The 12551-nt window shown below is 47.8% G+C and overlaps 1 protein-coding gene across 4 annotated transcripts in view; it reads left to right on the plus strand.

Annotated features, from left to right (window-relative positions):
* PIGU (phosphatidylinositol glycan anchor biosynthesis class U) overlaps positions 1–12551 on the plus strand; it is a 79199-nt gene that overhangs the window by 57555 nt on the left and 9093 nt on the right. For 3 of the 4 annotated variants that reach the window (XM_033094981.1, XM_033094984.1, XM_033094983.1), the window contains 3 exons: positions 2272–2396; positions 2658–2741; positions 7929–8071. In XM_033094981.1, coding sequence (XP_032950872.1) covers positions 2272–2396; positions 2658–2741; positions 7929–8071 — 352 coding nt within the window. The remainder of the gene's footprint in view (positions 1–2271; positions 2397–2657; positions 2742–7928; positions 8072–12551) is intronic. The other variant, XM_033094982.1, reaches the window with a different exon arrangement.

The raw sequence follows: 12551 nt of genomic DNA on the forward strand, positions 1-12551 counted from the left end.
GAGGTAGGCATTATTTTATTATTGTCAGTCCCATTTTATAGTTGAGGGAATTACTTATAGTTCAGAGAGATAGAGTGATTTTTCCCCAGAGTCACACAGCTAGTAAGCAGTGGAGCTGGCATTCAGACCCAGACTCTGCTCAGCCCCCTGTACCATGCTAAGCTCCTGAGGGAGGTCATTTGTAGTAGCCCCTGGAAATGGTTCTATTATCCTAGCTTTAGAGAAAGAAAAACAGGTACAATAGCTACAGATATGCCTGGATGGTCCAGGGAAGCTGGGAGAGATTTGATTTATATTTCAAGAGCTTGAGTTCTCTGCTCTAATCTCCCTGCTGTTCTTCATGGCCAGTAAACCCAGGCCCATGGCTCCCATTCTGTAAAAGCTCAGAGCTGATGCTTCCTTCTCATGACAGCCTTGGCCTGGCATCTGACAGAAAACCATGACTCCTTGGCCTGGCAGGCTCCAGAACTCTGGCACCTTTGCCCAGCTAGGCTCTCCAGCTGTCTGTGGTCCACATTCCCTGACCTTGTTCTGGTCAGGCCTGGCCACTGAGCTAAGAAAAGCAAGGAGTCTGGAGCACCTTTCCTCACTCTGTATAGCTAGCTTTCCAGCAGCTCTCATTGTCTGATGCAAAAGGCCACAGATAGCTTCTGGGTAGACAACAGCACCACCATCGTGTGACCTCCCCTCCACCACCACCCCCGACACACACACACACACACACACACACACACACACACAACCACCACCACCACCGCCACTGCCACCACCAGGCAGGACCTCACTGTTGTGGGGACAGAGGATATGAAGATACCTGATCACCCCCACTGCTGCCCTCCTGTGCCTGGATATGAAGTTCCACCAACTCCATAGCTCCCTGCAGTGTTTGCTTCCAGTGCCACATTTGTGAGAACAGGACACTTCAGGCCACCTTTCCCCAGGCAGCACTGCAGGAGGTTTTGGTATCCAGGTTTTTTGGCGCTACATGTTCACTGGCCTTTTTATAGAAATGTTGCAGCTATTAGCAGCGACAGCAAAAGCCCAAAGCTGGTGATTTGGATTGTCTTTAGGAAGATGCTCACTGAGCTAGCTGGACCCTTCTTAGAAGCCAGAGGACGGCGAGATTTTGCCAAGCTGAGCTTTGAGGCATTTGCTGTATAGAAGGGCTGGAGTGTTGGGGTGTGTACTTGTTTGTCTCCCCATCTCAGATTTATATGCATTGAGTCACCCTGACCTTTGACCTGCAAGACAAGAATACTATTAACCTCTGAAGAAAACCTCCAGGAGCTGGGCATCCAGGAACTGTGCAGAAGCAGGCCACGTGCATGTTGTTTACGTGGAGCCGAGGAGGGTGTAGACGTGGCTTCTTCCTGTTGGCTTCCCTTTCGCACGTGGTCAGCTCTGGGAGGAACACTGGCGATTGAGCTCTGTCCTCACCCTCCCTGATCAGAGCTGTCGTCATGCTGGGCACTCAGGAGAACAGTATTGGTGGTGCTCAGCAGGTCTGGAGACCAACAGCTCTGTCGCTTGCTGACTCACCTTCTCTGAACCTCATTAGCAAAGTGCGGGTGACAGCATTACCCACCTCGAGGGGTGGTTGAGCTGTAGTGAGGATCACATGCAATGAAGGAAGAAAAGGGCCTAGCACAGAACTGAGCAGCATGAGGGTTCAGGAAGTGGTAGCCATTTTGTTATTAGTGGAAGTAAGAACTCCAGTTCCAGCCCTTGAGAGCTGAAAAGCTGCACAGCTCTCAGTTCTCTTTCTGGAAAGGAGCTCATCATAGCTAAGGCTCTGTAGACTCCACTGACTCTATTGTCAGAGAAAAAAGCATCCACAAGGAAGCACTTCCTGCCCTGGGTCCAATTGTCACAGGGGCCGCTGGCAAGGGAGGCTGCTTAATTACACTATGACAAGCAGTCATTTAAGCCCAGTAATAAAGAACGCTGACTTCATTTGTTTTTTTCCTCAGAGGCTCCTGCGGGAAGGCTTGGAGCTGGTTGAGGGGAGGTTGATGGGAATTGTCTCTGTGGGTTGTTTCTCAAGTGTTTGCTGGGCCCTGCTCATTACCTCTGGGCATCTCTGGGTCCCCCCAGTTTTCTGCTCTGCTACTTGGCCTGGCCCCCAGTATCTTGAGGGTAGCAGAGCCAGCCCCTGCCTAAAGCCCCTAGGAAAGTATTTTTGGGTTTGAGAGTTGGGGTCAGGAGTGTCTGGGGTAGGCCTGGCCCCTGACTGACCTTTCTCTGTCTGTCTGTCTGTCTGCCCCACCCCAGGGAGCACCCAATCTTCTTCATGTTCATCCAGATTGCCGTCATCTCCATCTTCAAATCCTACCCGACAGTGGGGGACGTTGCCCTCTACATGGCCTTCTTCCCCGTGTGGAATCATCTCTACAGATGTGAGTACTCCCGCCCCTAACCCCTGGTGGCAGACTGTCAGCCTGGCCCCCCCGGAGGAGGCAGCCAGGGAAAAGGAATTGGTAGGCACTTGGTGGGCGTCGGCTGTGCCAGCAGCACCGGGAGAAAACTTCGGCCTCTTAAGTGCTATGGACCACTGATGAAAATAAAAATAACTACCATGTGTTGAGCACTTACTGTGGGCCTGGCCACTGTGGTTCTAAGAGTGTTACATGCATGGACTCGTTTTATCTTCACACCAGCCTTTGAGAAAAGTATCCCCATGTTGCAGAGGAGAAAGCTGAGGTACAGAAAGATAGAGCCACTTGTTCAAGGTCATATGACTGGTAAGTGGAAGGGTTGGCATTGGGATCCAGATCTGTGAGCCTCTAGCCTCAGAAGACGGTCAGCAGTGATCTAGTTGTGCTTCCTCGGCCCTCAGTGTTTGCCTCTGCTGGGCTCTGAGCCCTCTCTGTGGGTTCTTTTCAGTGTTTGTGGGCTCCCTTCAGGTAGGCTCATGACTCACCTCTTTGTCCCCAGCACCCAGGATCAAACCCGACACACACACATTTGCAGCTGTTTGTGGATGGGTTTCTGAAACCTCCCTAATAAAGAGGCAGTGGCAATGGCCCAACACCACTTCATCCTCTGAACCAGAATGGAAAGGAAGCTGTTGAACTTTCTTTGCCTACAGTGGGTGCACAGCAAGGTGTCAAGAATGAACTGGGGAGGTCAGGGGAAGTGAGTCTTTGTTGTTGTTGTGGGACTGTCTGGGTGGCAACCAGGAAGTGAAACTGACCAGCTGCCAGAAAGAAACCTACCTGGGCCTCGGAGTGAAGGTAAACAGCTGAGTGGGAGGGCCAAGTGGGGCGGTGACCAGTCCCGCCTGACTGGGAGGAAGAAGTGGCATCTTCTGCCTGTGACATCCTCATTGCGCAGAGAAGAATCACCCAGTACAGAGAGAGGGCCCAGAGTCATCTTGGAGTCTCTTGGCAGAGTGGCCAATGACAAATCACAAGGCCACCAAACATGTGACCATACCCCAGTTTGCAACAGGGTGGGTCTTAGGGACGATGATCCTGTTTCCCCAAAAGTAGAGTCGTTTTTTCTTAGCTCTGTATCCCGTACAGGGCATCTCTCTCCCTTGAGGAATATATTTCATCCCATATTACTGAACACAGTCAGGAGCCAGGCTGACTTGGGTCTGAATCCTGGCTTTCCCGTTACTAGCTATGTGTTTTCGGGCAAATCATTTAACCTTTCTGAGCCTCTCATTTTTTTTCACCTGTCACATGGGGAGAATATCTTTCATGTGTGTTTTAACTTTGAGTAAGAATAAATGTAAATAACACTGCAGTTATTATCATCAGTGATAATTATGCGAGGGGCGGGGGGGTCTCCTGCATAGTCCCATGATCAAGCTTCAGGCTTGGTAGCCAGAGTCATTCAGAATCATTGCAGTAAACATTTTCTAAAACTTGACACAAGCTATTTTATGCCCTCCGGGGTGATGAGGCACAAAAAAATAGAGACGGAGTTTCCGGAAACCTGGATGATCTAATAGATGCTATTGCTGGCTGGCTGGGCAAGTTCATTGTCGGAAGGTCCTGCAGAGCGCCTTAGCTGCCACCTCTCAGTGCCCAGTTCTTTGCACGGAGAATACTTGTGCTTGGAGAGTCTGTTTGGGGCGTGACAATTGTGAGTCATGATGTCCAGCGAGGAGTGTCTTCAGCCTGGTCCTGAGAACCTATGAGTGGAGACTTTAGAAGTCATTAAACCGAGGTTGAATATATTCAGACTTCTAATGTGGTTAAGAATTCAGTTTAAACATTAGTTGCCAGTGCTAACATGCCTGCTCACACATTCACCTTTTTCTTTTCCTGGGGAGAAGAGGCACATGGGCCCTTCCCTGAGTATAGGCCCCGGACACTGACACTCTGTCGTACCTGGGGCCAGGATGAGTCATACAGGCACACAATCGTGGTGTTAGGGAACAGCCTGCTGGCAGAGCCGGGGCCAGCCTGCAGTGGACCAGCTGAAAGAGCCAGTTACCAAAGGGCTGAATTCTGTGTTTTATTTTGTTTTTATTAACTATTGTATAAAGATAAAAGGGTATTGATTTTTAAAATACCTATACATTATAAAGAATAACAATACAATAAATTCCCATGCGCCTAACACCTAGTTTAAGAAAGGGAATGTCACCTTGACCTTTGACGTCCCTAAATCCCTTCTGTGCCCGCCCCTATCAAACTCGATTCTTCAAGTGGAATTTTATTTCTGAATGCCTGAGGCTTAGACAGGGAAAGTGACTTGCCTGAAGTTTTCGTTTGTCCATAGTGGAGCCAGAGGTTGAATGAGCCACCCAGTGAAAGTAGTGAGGAATCTGATTCCGTCTGGCCTAGCAAGTCTGATGAAGGGTGAGCCCTTTCGTCTCGCTGGGCCCTGGTCATCTCTGACATCTCCGACACCTCTGAGTGCCTGGAACACGCTGTCCTGTGCCCCGAGTCCCTAGCTCCATCTGCTCTGGCACATAGCTTTAATCCCCTGGCCTGTTAGCCAGCAAGAGTTCGTGGCAGCTCCCAGTCCTGCAAAGGTCACTGCAGGCCAGAAGCCAACTGGATGCTGGTGACAGTCCCTCCCGGCCCACAGGAATGTATCTTTGCAGCTCTTCGCGATTGCACTCGGGAGCTGCATGTGAGCCTCTCTCAGTCTCTGTGCACTTGGTCACCTTCTTGTCACCTGATCTGAAATCCAGAGTGACTAAAGGCGTGGAACAAAGACCCACCTGGGCTGTCAGGCCACAGGAGTTTTATCTTAGAAATAGTGTATATTCTTTTCAGCAAAATAACTTCCAGGGGATCTGAAAAAACCACTGAGCAATGTAAATACTCATATTGGAGTGGAGGAATGGTAAATAGATTTGTTCTTCTTTCTTGAAGTTGTAACATGGTCTAATAACAACAACAACAACGATTGACCTCCCTTTTCCAAGAATTCCTGTTTCTGAGAGAAAGGACAAGAAAGGAGAGGTCTCAGGAAGGCTTGAGTCAAGGCTTTAACCTCTCAGCTTTGAAAACCCAGAATCGTGGAAATTTCAGATCAGAAAAGAGGACCTTGGAAGCCCTCCAGGCCAGTGTTTCCAAATTGTGGGATTTCACAGACCACTAACATTTCAAAAACTCTGATGACAGAGTTGCCAACTTTTTATTTTGCTGCAGACTTAAAAACAGTCAACTACCAGCCGTTCATCTCCATTTCATAAAAGAAAGGACTGTCTGTCTGTCTGTCTTTCTATCTATCTATTTTGTCTATCTATCTATCTATCTATAAAAGAAAGGACTTTTTAGCAATGATAACAACCAGCACCAAAAGACACCTGTAATTTCTCAATAAAGAGTGAACGGTAAATTGAAAACATTCAGCTTTAGCAGGTACTGTGCACTGCCTTGTGGTCATTCTTACTGTGACACAGGGAGATCTCTGTTGCAGACTGACTACTGGTAGCATGAGCCTCCTGTTTGGTACGGGTCTGTCTGCAGCTGGAATCAATGGTTCACAGTCTTGGCTGTATATTGGAATCACTGGGGAAGCTTTAAGAAATTAATGTGGATGCCTTGGCCCCACCCCCTGGAGACTGATTCACTCAGTCTGGGTGGGCTTCCCCAGATGATTTCATTTTGCAACCAAAGTTGAGAATCCTATTTGTAATCCAGTCCCCCTTCCAATTCATGAACCCCCAGAATAGCATTTCAACCAAGTCTTTGTACAACCGAGGTCAGCGGCCTTAAGGTTCAAGAGTTTCCCCATCTCTTCAGTCTCCCAAAATTCTGATTTGGGAGAAGGAATCTCCTGAAGGTCGTGATCAGATAGTGGAAGGGAACGTCTGTTCATTAAGTGCCTGCTGGGAACCGGACCCAGTGCTAAGCTTTTTTAAAAAGGGTATGCTATTAATTTACTTTAAATGATATTTATGTCTATTTTAAAATACAATATAGTGTAAAGAAAGAAATAAAAATAGCATATAATCCTACTCTTGGATATCTCCTATTGAATTAAAAAGATAATAAAAGCAGTGTGGGAGGCAGAATAATGCCTTCTCTTCACCTTCCACAATGATGTTCATGCCATAACCTCCCAAACCCGTGAATATATCACCTTACATGGCAAAAGGACCTTCAGATGGGAGATTACCCTGGAATATCCAGGTGGGCCCAGTGTAAGCACAAGGGCCCTTTAAGTGGAAGAGGTGGAAGCGGGGGGTAGTTCGGAAATCTCTGTACCTTCCGCTCAGTTTTGCAGTTGCAGAACTGCTCTAAAAACTGAAGTCTGTTTTTAAAAAAAGTAGAGAGGGAGGCAAGGTGAGAAGGAATCCATCCGACATTGCTGGTTGAAGATGGAAGGGGGTCATGAGCCAAGAACACAGGCAGCTCTACATGCTGCAAAGGCGAGCCCACAGATTTCCCCCTGGTGCCTCCAGAGGGACTGCAGCCCTGAGGAGACCTTGGTTTTTAGCCTATGAGACCCATTTTGGATTTCTGGCCTCCAGAACTGTAAGATTATAAGTTATATTGTTTAAGCCACTAAGTTTGTGGTAATTTATTATAGCGACAATAGAAAACACACAGTAATCCATCTGTGCCAGATTTTTCACACATCTTGTTTAATTCATGTAATTCTCCTGTGAAGTTGTCGTTTTAGCCCTATTTTAGCGATGGGGAAGCTGAGACTCAGACACACTTGCTGGCAGAGCAGGAATTTTAACCAAGGTCTCTCTGAGGCCACGTCTATGCCCCATTATCAGGCTGCCTTCCCCTGCAGCTGAACTCAACCTGCCTGCCTGGGGACCACGCTGTATAGCAGGTCCTCCCTGGGGCTGATTCAGGGAGAGCTTTGTCCCGAGTGGGATTCCACATTCCCTCCGGTGGTGGTGGTGGTGGAATTATGTTACAGAGGCAGAGTGTCAAAAAGATTTTTAAATCATCTAAGGAAAAGTGAGGGACATTTAAGGAACAAGGCAGGAGACCTATGACATGAATTGAGGAGAATGAAAAACGTGTTTCTGGAGCGCCAGAGACACTCACTGTGGGGCTGTAATCTTCATGCGTTCATGCTATCGTTCCCATCCACCATCCCATGTGGCCAGACAGCACCCTGCTTGGGGAGGGGGAGGAGGTACCCTTGGACACTGACATTGGGGGTAGAAGGCAGTTTCTTGCTGAAATGCCCTCTTTGCGGTGCCCAGAAGCATTCAAGGCGTTGCTAACTGGGGGCCAGCCAAGCCCACAGTGGGAGGCAGAGTCCAAACCTAGGACCCCCCACCAGCTTTGGGCATGGGGAAACATGGACTCAAGGGTCTGAGGTTTGCCTCCTGGCACCCCAGTGGCTCTAAAAGGGCAGGAGGTCGGAGGGCAGGTTCTGCCTTTGAGCTGCCCCAGGCGCTGCCTGGGTCTGCCCATCCTGCGGGGGCATCACAGCAAGGAAAGATCCCAGAGGGAACCAGCAGGGGACTAACTGGCCGTCTGTCTCTGCAGTCCTGAGAAACATCTTTGTCCTCGGCTGTATCATGATCGTCTGCTCCCTGCTCTTCCCTGTCCTGTGGCACCTCTGGATTTACGCAGGAAGTGCCAACTCCAATTTCTTTTATGCCATCACACTGACCTTCAACGTCGGGCAGGTAAGGGTCAAGGGCAGCATGGGGACAGGGATTCAGACGTTCCACCTCGGCTCGGGGTTCTGCACACTAGGGATTTGGATGTGAATGAGGGGACAGTTCCTCTCGTCAAGTAGCTTGTGGTCTGGTAGAGAACATAGGGAAGGAAGAGCAGCAGGGTGTGGGGTAGGGGGCTGAATCCGGCTGACGTCTATTGGGCACCATGCTGAATCATCCCCTCCCGGAATTCTCACAGCAAGCCCATGAGGTAGTGTTGTCCCGATTGTACAAATGGGAGCCGAGACTCACAGAGGTTGCCTCTTGCCCGAGGTCTTTGGAGGAGCCAGGAACCAAATTCAGGGAAGGCTCAGTGTCTGAGCCTACCCTCTTTCCGTAATGCACCATGTGAGGATGGGGAGGGCAGAGGCGAGGGTGGGGGAGCTTTCCAGAGGGGGAGAGCAGGAACAAAGGCAGGAAGAGGAGAAATGGTTTGGTCTAGTTGGGTAAGTCTGGAGCACACGGCACGGCTGGGAGCAGCGGGACAAGAGGCTGTGGGGGTCACCGACTGAGGAGGGCCAGCGAGGAGCTCCCACCTTCTCCGACCCAGGGAAAGCCCCCGCTTGGTGCTGTAGAGCAGTGGTTCTCAGCAACAGCATGGGGGGAGCTTGTTAGAAATGCAGATTCCTTGCCAATATGTTTTAAATCCTGTGGTTATGTTGTGACTGTCACCATTACATGGCTTTGATTGTTGAGAAAGGCAGATTTCCTGATCCCACTCCCACAGATATTGACTCAGTAGATGTGGAAAACAGGGTCAGGAATTTGTATTTTTAACAAGCTTTCCCAGATATGGTGTTGCAGGTGGTCTAGCAAACTTCTTTGACGGTCCCTTGTCCACTGTGCTGCGTTCTCTCAGGTTGGCTCTGCCCTCGTTGTCAAGGTTCTGTAAGAATCAGTTGTACCATTGACCATTTCACTTGTCATTGGCACAGCCAGGCATTTCCTGTGCATAATGGGCTGGATGCAAAGCAGGGCTCGCTGGAGAGACAAATGATGGCACTGAATAATCCCCAGGGAGATTCTTGCCTCCAAGGTTAGCTGCTGGGAAAGAAGGGAGTTAGGATTTTTGCAGTGAGTGATGGATCTGGTATTTCCTGCATAGACATTTCTGGACAATTAATGTCCAGCCCAGCTATTTATCTTGATTTGTGAACAGCAGGACGAGAGATGGAGGGCCCTGGAGCCTGGGTAGGACCAGGCCAGAGAGTCTATTCTACCTGTCCCACAGCGGTTATTGATGGAATGCTCAGCAACTCCTATCTATGTCCCATGCAAACTGAAATCTGCAGGATTCAACTCAGTATCTCGAAGGAATTCGAAAGGTTGTCCAGGCTCGTCTGTCTTGCTGAATCCCCTTGTCCTTGGAAAGCGTTGACGGGCGTGTGAAGGCACTGGGCCTGCCCTGGGACTCTGGGGAGTTTGGCGAGCACCCCTGAAACAGCCCACAGCCTGTTGTCAGATCATGAGTGTCAAGTGTGGGTCAGGAGTACAGTTGCAGTGATTATGAAGCATCCATGGAACTTGCCAGATAACAGCTTTTTTATGTGGTACTTTTGGCTGCCTTTATGCACCAAGTCTCTGTAAATGGCATGGGAGATGTTTGCACGTGGTCAGGTGTCATCGGAGGCAGGAGAAACTGAATTGTAGGGAAAGGAGGATAGGGTCGGGGTACGAACCAAAGGCCAGGTAGAAGCAGTGTGTTAACAACTGAGCTGTAGAGAAACACCTGGCTGAATTCTTCGCATAGTCTTTTACCTTTTCGTAAAAATCTCTTTTTAAAATGTATTTTTAATCATACGAGTAATACAGGAATTCATTCTTGCTGAGGAAAAAGAAGTCAAAATAGAAGCATGTGGAATGAACAGTAAAGACCCTCCCAGGTCCCATCCCTTCCCACCCCAGTGCAGACGTGATCACTGGGGTCAGTTTGGTGTGTCTGCAGGCTTGCTCTGTGTCTTTACAGACAGCTCCACGTCTGTGTGCACAAAAAGAACTTTTGTGTTGATCTAAAGAAGAAATCCTACACTGCTCTTTTTCACGTGATGATCTCATCTTTGATGGCTCCGACATGCCGTGCTTAGGATGTACCATCCGTGACGGCTCTGACTAGGTAGACCCTGCTGACGGACACTGAGGTTGCTTCTGGTTGCTTCTCTCTTTATTTTAAAGAGAGGAGCCTTGCATATCCTTCCACATACTCTTGTATACACATGCCAGCATTTTCCTGGGGTCAAGTCCAGGTGCTGGGACTTGCTGGGTCAGAGGGCACGTGCATTGCACATGTGGGCAGATATTAATTTTTTTTAAATTAAAGTTTATAGGCGTGACAATTGTTAGTAAAGTTGCATAGATTTCAGGTATACAATTCTGTAATACATTATCTATATCTCACATTGTGTGTTTACCACCCAGAGTCAGTACTCTTTCCATCACCGTATATTAGACCCCGTTTACCCTCTTCTAGAGCCCCTCTCCTCCCTTACCCTCTGGTAACCTCTAAACTATTGTCTATGTGAGTTTTTGTTCCTTCATTTGTGTGTCTTGACCTTTTGTTGTTTTCAGTTTTATATACCACATATCAGTGAAATCATATGGCTCTCTACTTTTTCTGTCGGATTTATTTCCTTCAGCATTATAATCTCAAGATCCATCCATGTTGTCACAAATGGTACTATTTCATCTTTTCTTACCGCCGAATAGTATTTGTGTATATATACCCCATTGTGTATATATGCCACAACTTCTTTATCCATTCATCTATCGAAGGACATTTTGGTTGTTTCCATGTCTTGCCCACCGTAAATAAAGCTGCAGTGAACATTGGAGCACACATGTCTTTATGGATAAATGTTTTCAGATTTTTAGGGTAGATACCCAGGAGAGGGATTGCTGAGTCATAGGGTAATTCTTTTCTTAATTTTTTGAGGAAGCTCCACACTGCCTTCCATAGCAGCTGCACCAATCTGCATTCCCACCAACAGTATACGAGGGTTCCTTTTTCTCCACAGCCTCTCCAACACTTGTTACTATTTGTCTTGTTGATGATAGCCATCCTAACTGGGGTGAGGTGATATCTCATTGTGGTTTTTATTTGCATTTCTCTGGTGATTAGTGATGATGAGCATTTTTTCATATGTCTATTGGCTATTTGTATGTCCTCTTTGGAGAAATGTCTCTTCAGGTCCTCTGCCCATTTTTCAATTGGGTTTTGTTTTTTTGTTATTGAGTTGTATGAGTTCCTTGCATATTTTGGATATTAGCCCCTTAATTGGAGGCGTTATTTGCAAAAATCTCCCATTCAGTTGGTTGCCTCTTTATTTTGTCGATGGTTTCTTTTGCCGTGCAGAAGCTTTTAAGTTTGATATAGTCCCATTCATTTATTTTAGCTTTTACTTCCCTTGCATTTGGAGTCAAATTCGTAAAATACTCTTTGAACCCAAGGTCCATAAGTTTAGTACCTATGTTTTCTTCTATGCAGTTTATTATTTCAGGTCTTGTGCTTAGGTCTTTGATCCATTTTGAATTAATTTTTGTACATGGTGACAGATAGCAGTCCAGTTTCATTCTTTTGCATGTGGCTTTCCAATTCTCCCAGCACGATTTATTGAAGAGGCTGTCTTTTCTCCATTGTATGTTTTTGGCTTCTTTGTCAAATATTATCTGTCCATATTTATGTGAGTTTATTTCTGGGTTCTCAATTCTATTCCATTGGTCTGTGTGTCTGTTTTTCTGCCAATACCATGCTGTTTTGATTATTGTTGCCCTGTAATACAAGCTAAAGTCAGGGAGTGTGATACCTCCAGCATTGTTCTTTTTCCTTAGGATTGCTTTGGCTATTCGGGGTCTTTTGTGGTTCCATGTGGGCAGATATTGCCAAGTTGCCCTTCAGACGGGTCAGACCAACTTCCAGGCTTCCCAGCAGTGGTCCAAGTGCCTGTAAGCTGGCAATTTGCTCAGACATCGCCACAGCTGTGTCACCGGCCCCCTTGGGTCTGGGCTCTGTCGTGGCTCTGAGCCAGAGACAACTCTGTGGGGTCAGATGCTTTCTGGGACTGCTGGCTTTGGGCCTTGTGGCCGTTGCCAGGTCACACAGGCATGTGTCCGACAGGGCTTACTCACCAAGGCGGGCACTCAAGTCACGTTGCTGTCTTGGAGCTTTGGCTGGGTAGAAGAGCACCCCTCATCAGGAGCCAGAGGGTTACACTACCTCCGCCCTCACACCTGTCGGGAGCCACAGAGTGCAAATAGGAGACATTTAGAATTTTACTACGAGTTCAATGTCACCTCCTCAAAGAGGCCTTTCGTGGTGTTCCCCTGCCCCCAGTCTCTTTCTTAGCGCCCTATTTGTTTCCTTCATAGCACTTACCAATCTAACTTTATATTATTTACTTTCTTCTCTCTCTGCTCCCCCCATTCACCTGTGAGCTTCATAAAGGCGGAGCTC

This window comes from Rhinolophus ferrumequinum, chromosome 23 (assembly GCF_004115265.2).
Source record: "Rhinolophus ferrumequinum isolate MPI-CBG mRhiFer1 chromosome 23, mRhiFer1_v1.p, whole genome shotgun sequence".
Taxonomy (NCBI): domain Eukaryota; kingdom Metazoa; phylum Chordata; class Mammalia; order Chiroptera; family Rhinolophidae; genus Rhinolophus; species Rhinolophus ferrumequinum.